This window comes from Poecilia formosa, unplaced genomic scaffold, assembly GCF_000485575.1.
Source record: "Poecilia formosa unplaced genomic scaffold, Poecilia_formosa-5.1.2 Scaffold232, whole genome shotgun sequence".
Classification (NCBI taxonomy): Eukaryota; Metazoa; Chordata; class Actinopteri; order Cyprinodontiformes; family Poeciliidae; genus Poecilia; species Poecilia formosa.
The window spans coordinates 933144-945821 of NW_006800171.1; the positions used below are offsets into that span (position 1 = coordinate 933144).

Consider the following 12678-nt stretch of genomic DNA (forward strand, 5'->3'; position numbering starts at 1 on the left):
AGAGGACCCGAGCTCAGAGGATGAAAGAGAGAGACCACCCGCGGAGGGTGAAAAGGGAATTTTTTTTTATATATATATGAATGAAGGATGCAGTTAAACTTTTTGAAGTCAGAGCTAAGTCATACTAAACAAGCCTCAAGCAAAACTGTAACTCTCCAGCCTTTGGCATAGCCTGACAAATGTACGCATAACGAGTTTGCAAAATAATCCAGAAGATCACTAGATATATGTAATGCATAGACATGTGTTCATTAATATTAATATCATTAATATATTTTGGCAAATATAAATAGTATTGTTGTTGTGTCTATCTATCATAGTCTGTATGAAAGCTGCCTCCAGCTCCAGCACCTCCCCCTCCCACCAAATCTTGCCTCGAGTCTCAACAGCAGTGAGTGGAGAGAGGACGAGGCTGCTAGATGGTTCCATTTAGAAGAACCCCGCTGATAATAGAAGTCTTCAGTCTTTGTCACTCTCTCCAGTGTGTTTCGTTCACCCTCTCTTTTCCTCCACCACTGCTTTTTAATGTTTTTTTGTTTGTTTTTTCCTAGCTGGCTTTACTGCCTCGCCACTGTCTGACATCACACTACTGCTTGACTTTAGAAAAGATGAATGCAAATAAGGTCCTGAATATATTTAAGGAAATTACTGATTTATTCATGAACTATTTATTGCTGTGAAAAACATTGTTAGTGCCTAAAGTCTAAAATACAAAAAAAAGAAACAGAAGAAGCCTCAAGCCATAATCATTTTTCTTCTTCAAAGTGAAATGTGACAATGTTGAGATTTTAATTAATCAAAAAAACAACAAAAAAACTAATAAAAATAAATACAAATTCAGCACAAAAGATTTGAACACACTTTGACACTTTGAAATTAGGTTGAATAAATGTATCAATGTTTTGAAGTATATAGTAGTTTTCTGGTCTCCACCTCATTCTGCGTTGTTTACCTGAATGAAGAGGCTCCTCACCCTCTTACCGACGTTAAGCCTTGGAGGAAACATATTTAGCTTGCTTGTTTGTGGGATTTAATTTTGGCCATGATCGATATCTCATGAACATAGCTGAGGTTTTGAACATAAGAAAGGCTGGAAAATTGAAAGCTTTGCATTGCCGTCCCAACCTTTCATGACGTTCAGACAGATCAGGCAACAATCCATCCATACAGCTATCGTTTCATCATACAATTACTTTTGCACAAACCACCAGCCAGTCCTCCTGGGTAAGAATATTTTGAAAAGTTACTTTTGATCATATCACATCAAAAGAGCACTTCAAAGAACATGAGAAGTGTCAAAAGTGCTTAGAATGGAATAAATTTTGAATTGGCTTTCTGATATGAACATAGATAAACATGTTTTTAATTTCTTCCTCTCGTTGTCATTTCTAGTTTCAAATCCAGTGCATCGCAAACACAAATTAAGCCAAGAACACAAAACACAGGAAATTGTGGATGTTCTGTCTAGAGCTGAATAACAATCAAACGAAATGAGTGTTTTAAGTTGGCGTTGTATGCTGTAGCAAAATGCCCTACACTTTAATTTTTTGCTCAACCTAAGAGTTTCCAAACCACAGCTTTGATTAGATGCGTCTGCTTCTGCACTGCTGATTTAATTGCTGGTTGTGGGTGACCATCATTAAGGTCCAAATAACAGAGACTACCAAAGAATTACTGTTTGATAGCTAAACTCGCACACAATGAAACGCGCTGCAGTTGGCAGAGTCGTGTTGTCTGGATGAAGTGAGGCAATGAAAAAGTCAGCCACTGAAGCCAGAACAGCTGTGCCCCCAGAGGCTTGCATCTGTGCCAATCTGATCTGGCAAAATTCTTCTCACACAGCCATGCACACACCAGGATCCATGGTCACACCAGCCAGCTACACCTTCTGCTAGAGCTGTCTGCAAACTGTTTGGAAAATCTGGGTTTGGCTGTAGAGAGAGATTGGACTTCTCATAAGTCGGATCATAGATGTCAGATTTTGCATTGAAGTCCTGCTTGTCAGCACTTGCATCTGTTCTCAAATGCTACCTGTATGACGTTCAAAGATGAGACGTTATTCAGATCAAAACTGTAAATGAGAATTGTTAATCCTTCGCCTGTCCGTTTATTGCTCTAGTCGAATGAATCCTTTTGACGTGAACTCAAGAGTGTTACCTTTTATAGAGTACTGTACTGGCTTTTATCAAACTGTGATCATAATGAGTAATGGTAGCAATTTGCTTCCTTTCTTTAGGTTCGAATATTCCCCTACCTGATTGGTCGGGAGTCAGCCTTTGCAGATAATTTAAAATGGATGGCGTGTGCTAACAAAGGTGGGATCTTATTACTTTTTTCTCCTTGCGGGTAGTTTTTGCATGTTACTAAGGGAGAACTCGTCTCTGTATTCGGTCACATGGGCGATTGTGTCGGTGCTCATCAGTATTAGCACTTGCACATGACAGCAGGCAGCTGGTTGCAGTTGCACCAACACATCATGTCATGTTATTTCATCTTCCCCCAAGCTAAAAGTACAATCGAGAGAATACACTATTTTCTATCAGCGTTGTGGGTGGTCACTTTTGTCTCAGTGCAAAGAACACTTTCCCCCCAGGTTCTATATTTAGCCGGGAGGTGGCTGACTTAGACAGTCTGGCTCCATTTCCTCAAGCTCACCAGATAAGACTATAGAGTCACAGGTCACATAAAAGATGTGCTCGTGTATTTAGCAGCATGTCTGCACTAAAGACCAGGGCAGCCGCAGCACTGTGTGGAAGCGATATCAGAGAGGCTTTCTAGTCAGCTTGAAGGTTAGTGGTGATGATGAGATGACTGTATTTGAGTGTGTGTCATGCTGTATAAATGTGCGTGAGTGTCAGTTGATCATACATACAGTGACAGTCAAATTGCCTACAGTCTGCAGTCTTCTGTGTTACAACAGATTTTACATCTACTACATGTTGAGTTTGATACACACTGTAAAGTCTTCCACAAGTAAATACAAGCTTCTTAGCTCACCTCGCCTGCGCTGTGAATGGAAGCTCAATCATAATATGCAATTGTTCCTTTTAAAAGGATAAAAGTGGATTTTTGCTAAGATTTTGTTGCGCTAGTGTGCTTTTTTTTTATTGCAATTAGATGTGAAATGGGCAGAGAGGAAAGGGAAGTCAAAAAAGTTAGGAATAAAACCCCAGGCAGCTGTGGGTTTTGCCCCAAACTGCCACCAAATATACACTGATAAGACTCTGGAAAAAAATGTTTGCTTCAGTGCAAATAGTGAATGGTTTTCCATCAGGGAGTCTTGACTTGTTGGTTCCCCACATTTACTTTTCTGAATCAGCTTTGATAAACAATGACCACTCAAATCAGGATTATTCTGCAGGTGCCGCAGTTTATGGAGATGATCTGACTCAGTCGTTTAACCATCACAAATATTTTAGATCCTTTTGAGTGCCCATTTTGTACTCTTCTGACATATCAAGTTTGATGGCAAAATACTGATTTATTGCTGACTATAACAACCATCACCTGATGCAGCAATGTAGAAGTATATCCTTCCACATTCACTTTGCATGCAGTTGGTCACAAAGCCATGCCTAAACAATGAATATACATTACTCAAATGCATAATATGTAAAAAAAAAAAGTCTTTATTTAAAAGCATATATTTGAGAGACTGTTATGAATATCTACACTACACCGATGAAATGTTTAAGTCTTGCTTGCATGTTAGAAAAAATAATAATCATATATTGTTTCATGCTGAACAGATGATATTCATTTACATTTATTTTAAATGGCTGGCTGGGTTACCAGCAGTTGTGTAACTGGTGATTTTGTTCAAGACAAGAAAATCACAAGTCAGTTTTTTTATGACAAAAATACACTCAAATCAAAGGGTGGATTTTTGTACCGTTTTCAGTGAACGATTATTATACAGCATCAAAAGTTAAGTTCAAAGTATCGAAAGTTTTTTCTTTAAGATCTTGACCAGAAGTGCCAATAAATTTGCCGTTACCACATAGAAGATAACATTTTGACAAGATAACAGACATGATTATACCTATGGGGGAATTTCACTGAAAGATAGGATTCCCATGCCTCTCTTTTTTATATCTGGAGTCACGTGTTTAAATGTGGAATTAGACATTTATTTGTAACAGGAAATTATTTTGGTTTTTGCTTTCTGTGATGCAGAAAATTGAAAAGAAAAAAACATAGGTACACAATAGAGACGCATAAAGCAGCAACAGATAAAATGATTCATTTTAAAGTGCTAATTGTCTCTTGTTCATCACTTAAGATGCTAACCTAAGATTGTTAAAATCAGATTCATAACAACAACGCACCAACTGAGAAATTATGTAAGACCTTTTTCTAGGTTTCTGGTTTTTGTTTAGTCATTTCTCATCAATGTACATCACAGATTGTCCACTGTGTGCTTAAGAATTAAGAGAAGTGGAAACGTGCAAGGACATCTTGAAATGTTGTCTTTAAGAGACCGGAAAATAAAATCCAGCAAAGACCCAACATAGAGACTACAACTGAGAGACTATCATCTTTCCATTCATAACATTTTTCATCTAAAACCTCTTTTGAAATCATTTTGATGCTAAAGCACATCCTCATTTATGTGCAGTAAACTGTCTTGTGAGGCTGATACAGAAAGCCAGGGTTATTAAAGTTAAAATAATACTTTCAAGCTGATCTTGAGAAAAAAACAAAAAAAAAAACAAAACAAATCTCTTCACCACACTCCAAATATAGCTACCGTGTTTGTATATATAATTTCTCATTTCATAATTTTGGACATTGTTCTTGACAAAAATGTGACAACCTCGCTTAAAACTGTTTTTGTTAAAGAAATAGTGAACGTTTTTGCTGAAGTAATGTTGGGATTTTTAGAACAATTTGTACATTAGAGTTTTGACAGATATTAAAATTAATGTGAATTAAACATTTTTGAGGTGTTAAATACATTTTAATTAGTCTCTTAACTATTTAGTATCTCATGCTAAGTTAGTCTAGATCAGTTTTACTGGAAATAGTCTGAAATGATGTTTCTTGTTTAAGTTGGCTACATTTACTCATAATTCAGCAGGTTGCCGCTAACTCCATCACACTTTAGCGACTAAAAGGTTAAAATCAAGTTGACTTTGTCTTGCATTTTTCCTCAAAGTTCAGGACATTTATATCGATTCAGTCACATATCACTTTTTTTTAAAATAACCTTTCATCAAACTTTTTTTTAAGTATAAGGTTATCCATTGTTTAGTAGTTCTTTTTTTCACATTATGATGCATTTTCTTTTACTCCCACTTCATCATATTCATGTGTAAGGACACCTTGTGAGATTTGGCTTACATATACAGTATATGCCAAACCAAGGTTCTTTGAAAACGATTTTTCTGCCCTCGCCGTTTCAGGCCAGCATGTGTCTACAATGTGTAACAGGTGTGCTGTGTCACTGAGACCAGAGCACATTCATTATTCTTTTGGCCAGCTCATCTCACTGGCCCCAGTTGCTCAGCCTGAAGGACACCCTCAGCCGTCCAGAGGGAGCAGTCATTCTCAGGTCTCTCTTGTGATGAACGATGCATTGAAGCCGAGAGTCTGCTTGCTGTGTGATGCAAGCAAGTGTATGAATATGTTGTGTTATTTTATTCTCTGGTAAGATAATCACCAAATTCATATGATTCATAGATCAGTTTTACAGTTACCAGATTGGTACAGTTACCAAAGTTTATTTTATTTTATTTTTTTTAAACACAAATATCCATTTTAATTTGTCTTTAGATGTAACACAGGTACAAATTCAGAATTGGGTGTTAATTGGTAGTGTTAAAGAGGGATGTTTGTTGCTTAGATTTTCTTTTTGTGTGTAAACTTTGCCTTTTATTTTTTTTACCTCATAGTGCAAAGACTTTGCTGGGAAACAGTGACCCTAAAATCTATTTCTTTGAGTCGTGCTTTTCTGCTTGACTGCTTTGCACTGATGGAGGCCGTTTGCTCTTTTTCTGTTTGAGTGGAAACTTGTTGGTCTTGCTCTTTTCTCTCTTTCATGTGTCGTTTCTTGTGCTCCGTCTCACTGTTGTCCTGATTTACTTTCCAGCTTTCTTTCCTCCCGCCGAGATAACAGTATTCCCTCCTCCACATGTACATTAGTACCATAATGATGGCATTACCGCTCAAGGAAATGGCACCGCATTTGGGTTTTCTGAGAATAGCTTTTACATCACATTTGCATACCACTTAATCATCCACAAACCCATGCTGCTTTGCTCTGACTTGAACAGTCTTTTGCTATTTTTCATACATATATCCAGGTTGCTGTCTTCTCTACCAAGTAAATCTCTGCTGCCCTCTGTATTCAGCTTTGCTACAGAGACGAGTAAGCAAGTGTGATGTTAATATCTTGGAAAAGATTACTGCCACTGAATCTCAGCTCTTACAACTTGAAACAACCTGGAACAAACATACAGACATCTGCTCTTGATCAGTTTTGGTTGTATAACAGAAGTGAGGGACTGATTAATAAGTTGAGACTTTTGAGACAAAAGTTTGAGATGTAAGCCAATAAAGCTTTATTTGAATTTTACCAGTTTCAGTTGTGTTGTAGTCGTATATTTTCTGTGTTCATTCCAGCGGTTGCTTTTGATATTGACAGACACGGTTGACAAACAAAGCTCTCTAATTTTTGCTCTTAAAATATTTGACTGGTTTGAGCAGATATGCCATGACATGAAATAAAACACTATTACACAGTGATGAAAAATGTTTTCAGTGAAAGTGCAGAGTGCATCATAAACTACATGGAGTGTGAGAATAAAGCAATATTACATTATCTACCAGACTTAGATTGCATTTCTGACACAGATATCTCAAGACAACGAATCAGTGTAAACTGCTTGACACTGCTGAAACATTTCAAAAACATTTTTCTTTACTTCCACTCACAATTAGCATGTTGTTAAAACATTACTATAAATATAAATCTGCCAAGAGTTTTGAGTACCAGGATTAGAAAAGATGTCAGTCATATATTGTAAATATTAAATCAAGAGAGATTGCATGGTATTTCCTACCACTGATCAAAAGCTGGAAATTAGATTTTACTTTCTGGATCTTAAATTTTAAAAAGTGTTATTTACATATTTTTTAAATTATTTTCTCAACATTATGTCAATTTGTTCTTATACCTTTATGGCATTCACTAACTATCACACTGTTATGTTTTTGTTTTTTTTTAAGTGTGAAATGAATTATTATTATTTTTTTTAAATGCCATTGCAAGTATTTTTGACATGTCTGAAAAAGCACCCGCAGGACCCCTTTTTTTTAAAAGAACCTATGGATAACACAGCAGCAGATCTGTGTGGGGTATATGCATTTCATCCAGGAATAAGTATATTTCTTTCTTTTGTTTTTTCTGGTAGCATTCTTTGCTAGTTTCAGTAACTCAGTCATGGTTTACAAAAACAAACTGTTTGGGATGACTGGGAATTGACTTGCTCCCTTTTTCTGCAGGCTACTTCACTCAAATTTCTACACTGGCCGATGTTCAAGAGAACGTGATGGAGTATCTCCATGTCCTGAGTCGTCCTAAAGTTATTGACCGGGAGCATGACACAGTGTGGACCGAGGCATACATTGACAGCACTGTGAGTGGATCCTTGTCTTCCCACTTTCACTTCATTTGTTGGAATGTCACACTTTGCTCTGGTAAAACTTTACATAGCGCACATTTTATTTATGCTCATGTTCAAAAACAGCTTTAGCATTTGGAGATTAAATGAAATATATAATTAAGATAAGAATGGATGTGAATTAAACATGTCAGCGAGCTGAAAATGTGTCTGTTTGTGTCTGTGAGTGCCAGTGTGTGAAAGTGTCTGCTAGTATATGCAACAGATGGAATCATTAAGAAAATGAGCCTCTTGTGGACATTTAGGAGTCTTGAGCATGAGCAGAACATTGACCGCAGCCAAAACTGCTTATGGCAGACAATTGTTTTTCATTACAAAAGGGCTTTAAAACTTGCAAAGATACCTTTGTCATGCTTTATCATTATGTGGTGTGTATCCGTTGTGCAAATAATAATCACGCTGAAAGAGAGTGACGATTTGCACACATGTTGTATGGCAAAAAAAAAAAAAAAATATATAGACAAATATAGACTATTATTTTACATTTTTCTTTTTTGATCTCTGTTTTTATACAAAAAGGAACCATTCGCTTCAAGACATTTTTTACCCAAACATCTCTTTTGATAGCAGAAAATTGATAATCATCTTCTATAATCTTCTGAAAGAATATAGAATTTCATAATCATAAAACTTTTCTATGAGATGTTTTTCTTCTTTTTTTTTTCATGTGTATGAAACTGAAGAATGCTCGGATAACGTGGCAACTGTTGGGTATGAAATAGGGAGAACTTGATCCTGAACCAACAAAGCACAAGAACAAAATACTTAGAGTATGCAACAGAACAAGTTGTTGCCAAAAACCACGAGGGTCTGGCAACCAACAAGGAAAACATAGATATACACGAGGGAGTTACTAATTAGTTTGACAAGAGAAAACAAATGTATTAAAATGTATTATATAATGGAACATTAAAATGTGTTTGTTTATGCAATGCACATGTTTTTTTTATCCAAAGAGACATATAAACAAGAATGTAGTTACCATCGAAGCCAACAATAAGCTACGTATAAGGAAGAACATAAGTCAGGTTCTGTCCCAGGTGACAGTGTAGAAATAGTGCAGACAGAGAGGTGTGTGTAGAAAGGTGCCTTCCTATGGGTAGAAGATGTTCTCTAAAGAGACGGGTCTTCAAGGTTTTCCTGCACATAGACAAGAATCCGCCTGTTCTTGTAGCCCTTGGTAGGCACAATTTTGGACAAAACATGAAAAGACTGAATTATCTTAAACATGGCGCTGCATTCAAATAGAGCATTCAAGTAGATGGGGCACTTTGCATTAAGCTCTTTATAGACTAACAGTGACTTGAATTTGCTGTTGGATGTTAAGGGTATCCAGTGTAGCTCAATGAATAGAGGTATAATTTGTGCTTTGTATGTTTTAGGTTTATTAAAGACCAGACCCACTGTTGTGTTCTGGACCATCTGCAGAGCTCTCAGGCTAGGGGACGAGTTAGGAGGCCTTGGCAGTAGTCAGTGCAGAGTACTGCATTGTGTTGTGCTTTTCTCGATGCAGCAGCACAAGCTTGTCTTGATTAGGGAAAGTTTGGATGTTGACAGTTCTGTAAACTGTCTGCCATTAGCTGTCACTCTCTTGGTAAAAAATGAGGCAAAGGTTCTATTGTCAGATACTAGTAGGTGGCTTAGGTGAACGTTTAAATAGTGAGAATTTTTTCAATGTAGATATACTTTTTTTTTAAAATATATATCCTTTGCAGGGAACGGTGGTGGTAGTGCTTTAACTTTTGCTAGATCTGCTCTAACAAAAATTAGATTTGTGCCATTTTCTTCCCCAGCTCTAAAATTAGGCACAATGTGCAGTCTTAATCCTGGAGTATTTAGCCATACATGTATTTTGTGTTTTACTCAAGCACAAAGGTGCATAGTAAGACAAACACCTGTTCTCAACATTTATTTCTCATGATTAATAAGATAAAAGGTATAAGGGGATTATTGTAGATACTGTCTGTCAGAAGCAAAATCCAAATGTTCAACACTAAATTAAAAACAACTGTTTCTCTTCACAGATCTCCTCATGTTTTATCCTTCTGTTTTGATGTTCGGTTTTGTCATCTGTAGTATTTATCCTGTAGCATTGAAAATGACTCAATTCGCTTACCAAACATCAGCAGTTTTAACCAATTGTTCCCTGTTCGCCCAACCCTAGGTGTCAGAAAGCTTTTCTTCTTTTACTTCCTATTTTGAAGTTGCAGTCTTTGTGAACAGCAAATGAGTGTGAATCAGTGTTTTTTACACCCTCTATCGCTCTGTTCAGTAAAAACTGCACTGAAAGGCTTTCTGACACTTATCCACAAATGTTTTTGACCCTTTTTCTCCTCCCCCTCCTCCTTCCTTCTGTAAACTGCTCTCCTTAAGCTCCCCCAAGCACAAAAGGTAAAACATCCGGTTTGAGGCCATTGTAATGCTGTTTGTTGGGTGCTGCTGTATGTTCATGTACATTTTGGTGCATGCAGGCTTTGGTTTCCAATATCTATGAGATTACCGCATTGTTTGGGGAAGCTAACTGTGATACTGGTGACATTAATTTTGTGTGGTACTTGTATGCTGTTTGTCAAGTTAATGGCTCAAGTCTTGCATCTTGGAAGTCTTTTTGCATGTGTGATTAAACAAACATGTCTGTGCTCACACTCATTCATCAGTGATGTTAGCTATGTGCTTTTCGATTGTTTCCATTCAGGCAGTTTGGTCGTCTGTGTAAATGTGTGGTTACATTTTGCTCCTCTGGGGGTTTTGTGCCTTTATTTGTTTCAGTGTAGTTCTCTAAAATAAGCAGTTTCATTGTGTTCTGGGTGGAAATCCAGTAGTTCATAAAGACCATGCCAGGATGTTCTGATTCTGATTTTGATGCCTTTTATCATTTTTAGTAGCTTAATTTCTGTAATTTATAAATTGTATTGGTAACAATAAGGAGCTATGTAATCACAGCAATGATAATAACAGAACAAAAGGGTGCTTTGCCTCCCCACCGGCATGAGCTGGGCACTGAGCGGTGTCTTTTGACAGCTGGCAGGCTGGAGATCTTGCAAAGAGTTGTTCATGTCAGAAATTTGATCTCATTGACATTGAAACGGGTATGGATGGATGGATGATGACACTTTTTGGACACACTAACTAGAATTAACAAGAAATATTCATTGATGCTATGTCTTTTGTCTCCTAACTCTACTTTATTCCAGGTTTTAACACTCAAACATCCCTGAAAAACACTTGCACCGGCTTGGCCTGAGTGCCATATAAGAATATTCGACTTAAAAAGTGATGTCCATTAGGGCTTTGTGTTCTGGAGATGTAATGTATCAACTTTCCAGCTGCAAGGTCATAACTATTTTTCCTGTTCGCTCCAGATCCTTTTCACTGCAACTCAGCCGTCATCCCTTTGTTTGTATTTATTTTCTTTCTCTCCCCTTACTAGGCTGTCTTTTAAAATCTCTCACAGGAAAAGCAATCATGCATGCTGAAATGAACCCCTTCGGGCAATTTAAGGAGACCAATTAACCTAGCATGTGCATTTTTTGATTGTGGGTAAAAGATGCCGCAATCAAGAACCTCGATGCACTGAGAACATTGTTGCAGCAAGGCAACAAACTTAACAGCCACTATGCAGTGTCCTCACAACTTACAGAAAATATTAGTGGAACCATAACACACCTTCAGGGTGTGTAAGAGCTTATGCTTTTTGAGGGATCAGGGCTGTTCAGTACCAAAAGAGGACAGCAACCTTCTATTAGGCAGGCAGTCATGCAAGCGAGCACTGGTAAAGATGTGTGGAAAGATATGGGACTGAGTGAAGAGTGTTCGTTTTTTTAATCATGAGTTCAAATAAGTTAAAGAAACATTAAATAAAACAAGTGAGAAAGTTTCACCCAGTGTATTGTCTGTTTATCAAGATTTGAAAAAAAAAAAATTGCTGCCCAAAGAATCATAACGGATGACTACATAAACTTCACAGTTTAAAAGGAAAAGTGTTTCCTCTGATTAATGGGGATTTGAAAGGTTTATGGATATTTGCAGAACACCTGTGCAGTATGACTGTTTGTTGAATCATTGCCAGCTTTTTTGGCTGTGGAGTATATTCTTAGTTCCCTTACAGAAGCCAACAAGGAGTGGTTTTTAGCTCTAGTGGTTTGCACAGAGCAGCATCATTAAACCTTGTCTCCAAGGCAACAAGGGTCACCTCATCTACCGGCACACAATTTGTCATAGTAACCTAGATTATGAGGTTTTCCAATGAAATACCAAACACAGGTCAGGGGTGTGCATCTAAGCTGTCTGAGGGGCTACAGGTGTCTGTGTATTTGTGACAGAGGAGTGGAAAAACATTAAGCCATACTGATTTGTTTTTCATCCCCCAAGCCTGTACAAGGAAAACAACTCTTATGTGTAATTTACTGAGGGTAGAGAAATCCCTAAAGGTCATGATAGAGTAAACTGACACAAATGTGTAGTAAGTTATTCTTTTGCATTTTAACGAGTCTATGTTAAAAGTTAAATTCAAGAGACTCAAGGGTGCAGCAGCTTTGGTGCTTCTCTTTTTTTGACAAAGTTAATCTAGGCAACTAATCCTCAAAGTTTAAACACTGAATATTTTTGAATTATTGGTATTAAAACCCTCATTTGTTCTAGTTTGGATAATAAAGCACAGGTTTAAAATCCTCTTTTTAAAAAAGTAGAATTAAGGAACACCTTCTGTCGCTAAGTCTGTTGCCTGCTTTCCTCATTCGTTCCCTTTATCGTCAAGCATCAAGTGTGCTTTTTCCCAAAGCATCTGGAGGAGGGTAGACTTTCACAAAGTGCTGTTGTACTAAAATAAATAACTTCTTAGATTAATGTTCATGTGCAGAGAGTATTCAGTGAAGGGACTGCTTGTCGCTCTAGTGATATATGATCCAATAGACCCCAGCTTGGAAATAGATTTTGTATTTTTAGATGATGCTTTGCTCGTTCCTCCTGTCCTTTGATCGATCACATTCTCCAG

At 37.2% G+C, this 12678-nt stretch overlaps 1 protein-coding gene across 2 annotated transcripts in view; it reads left to right on the top strand.

Moving 5' to 3' along the window:
* The window catches only part of LOC103149653 (voltage-dependent calcium channel subunit alpha-2/delta-3-like), a 130992-nt gene that overhangs the window by 77371 nt on the left and 40943 nt on the right, over positions 1–12678 (top strand). The window contains exons 11-13 of one of the 2 annotated variants that reach the window (XM_016680106.1): positions 2237–2315; positions 7507–7640; positions 10059–10076. In XM_016680106.1, coding sequence (XP_016535592.1) covers positions 2237–2315; positions 7507–7640; positions 10059–10076 — 231 coding nt within the window. The remainder of the gene's footprint in view (positions 1–2236; positions 2316–7506; positions 7641–10058; positions 10077–12678) is intronic. The other variant, XM_016680107.1, reaches the window with a different exon arrangement.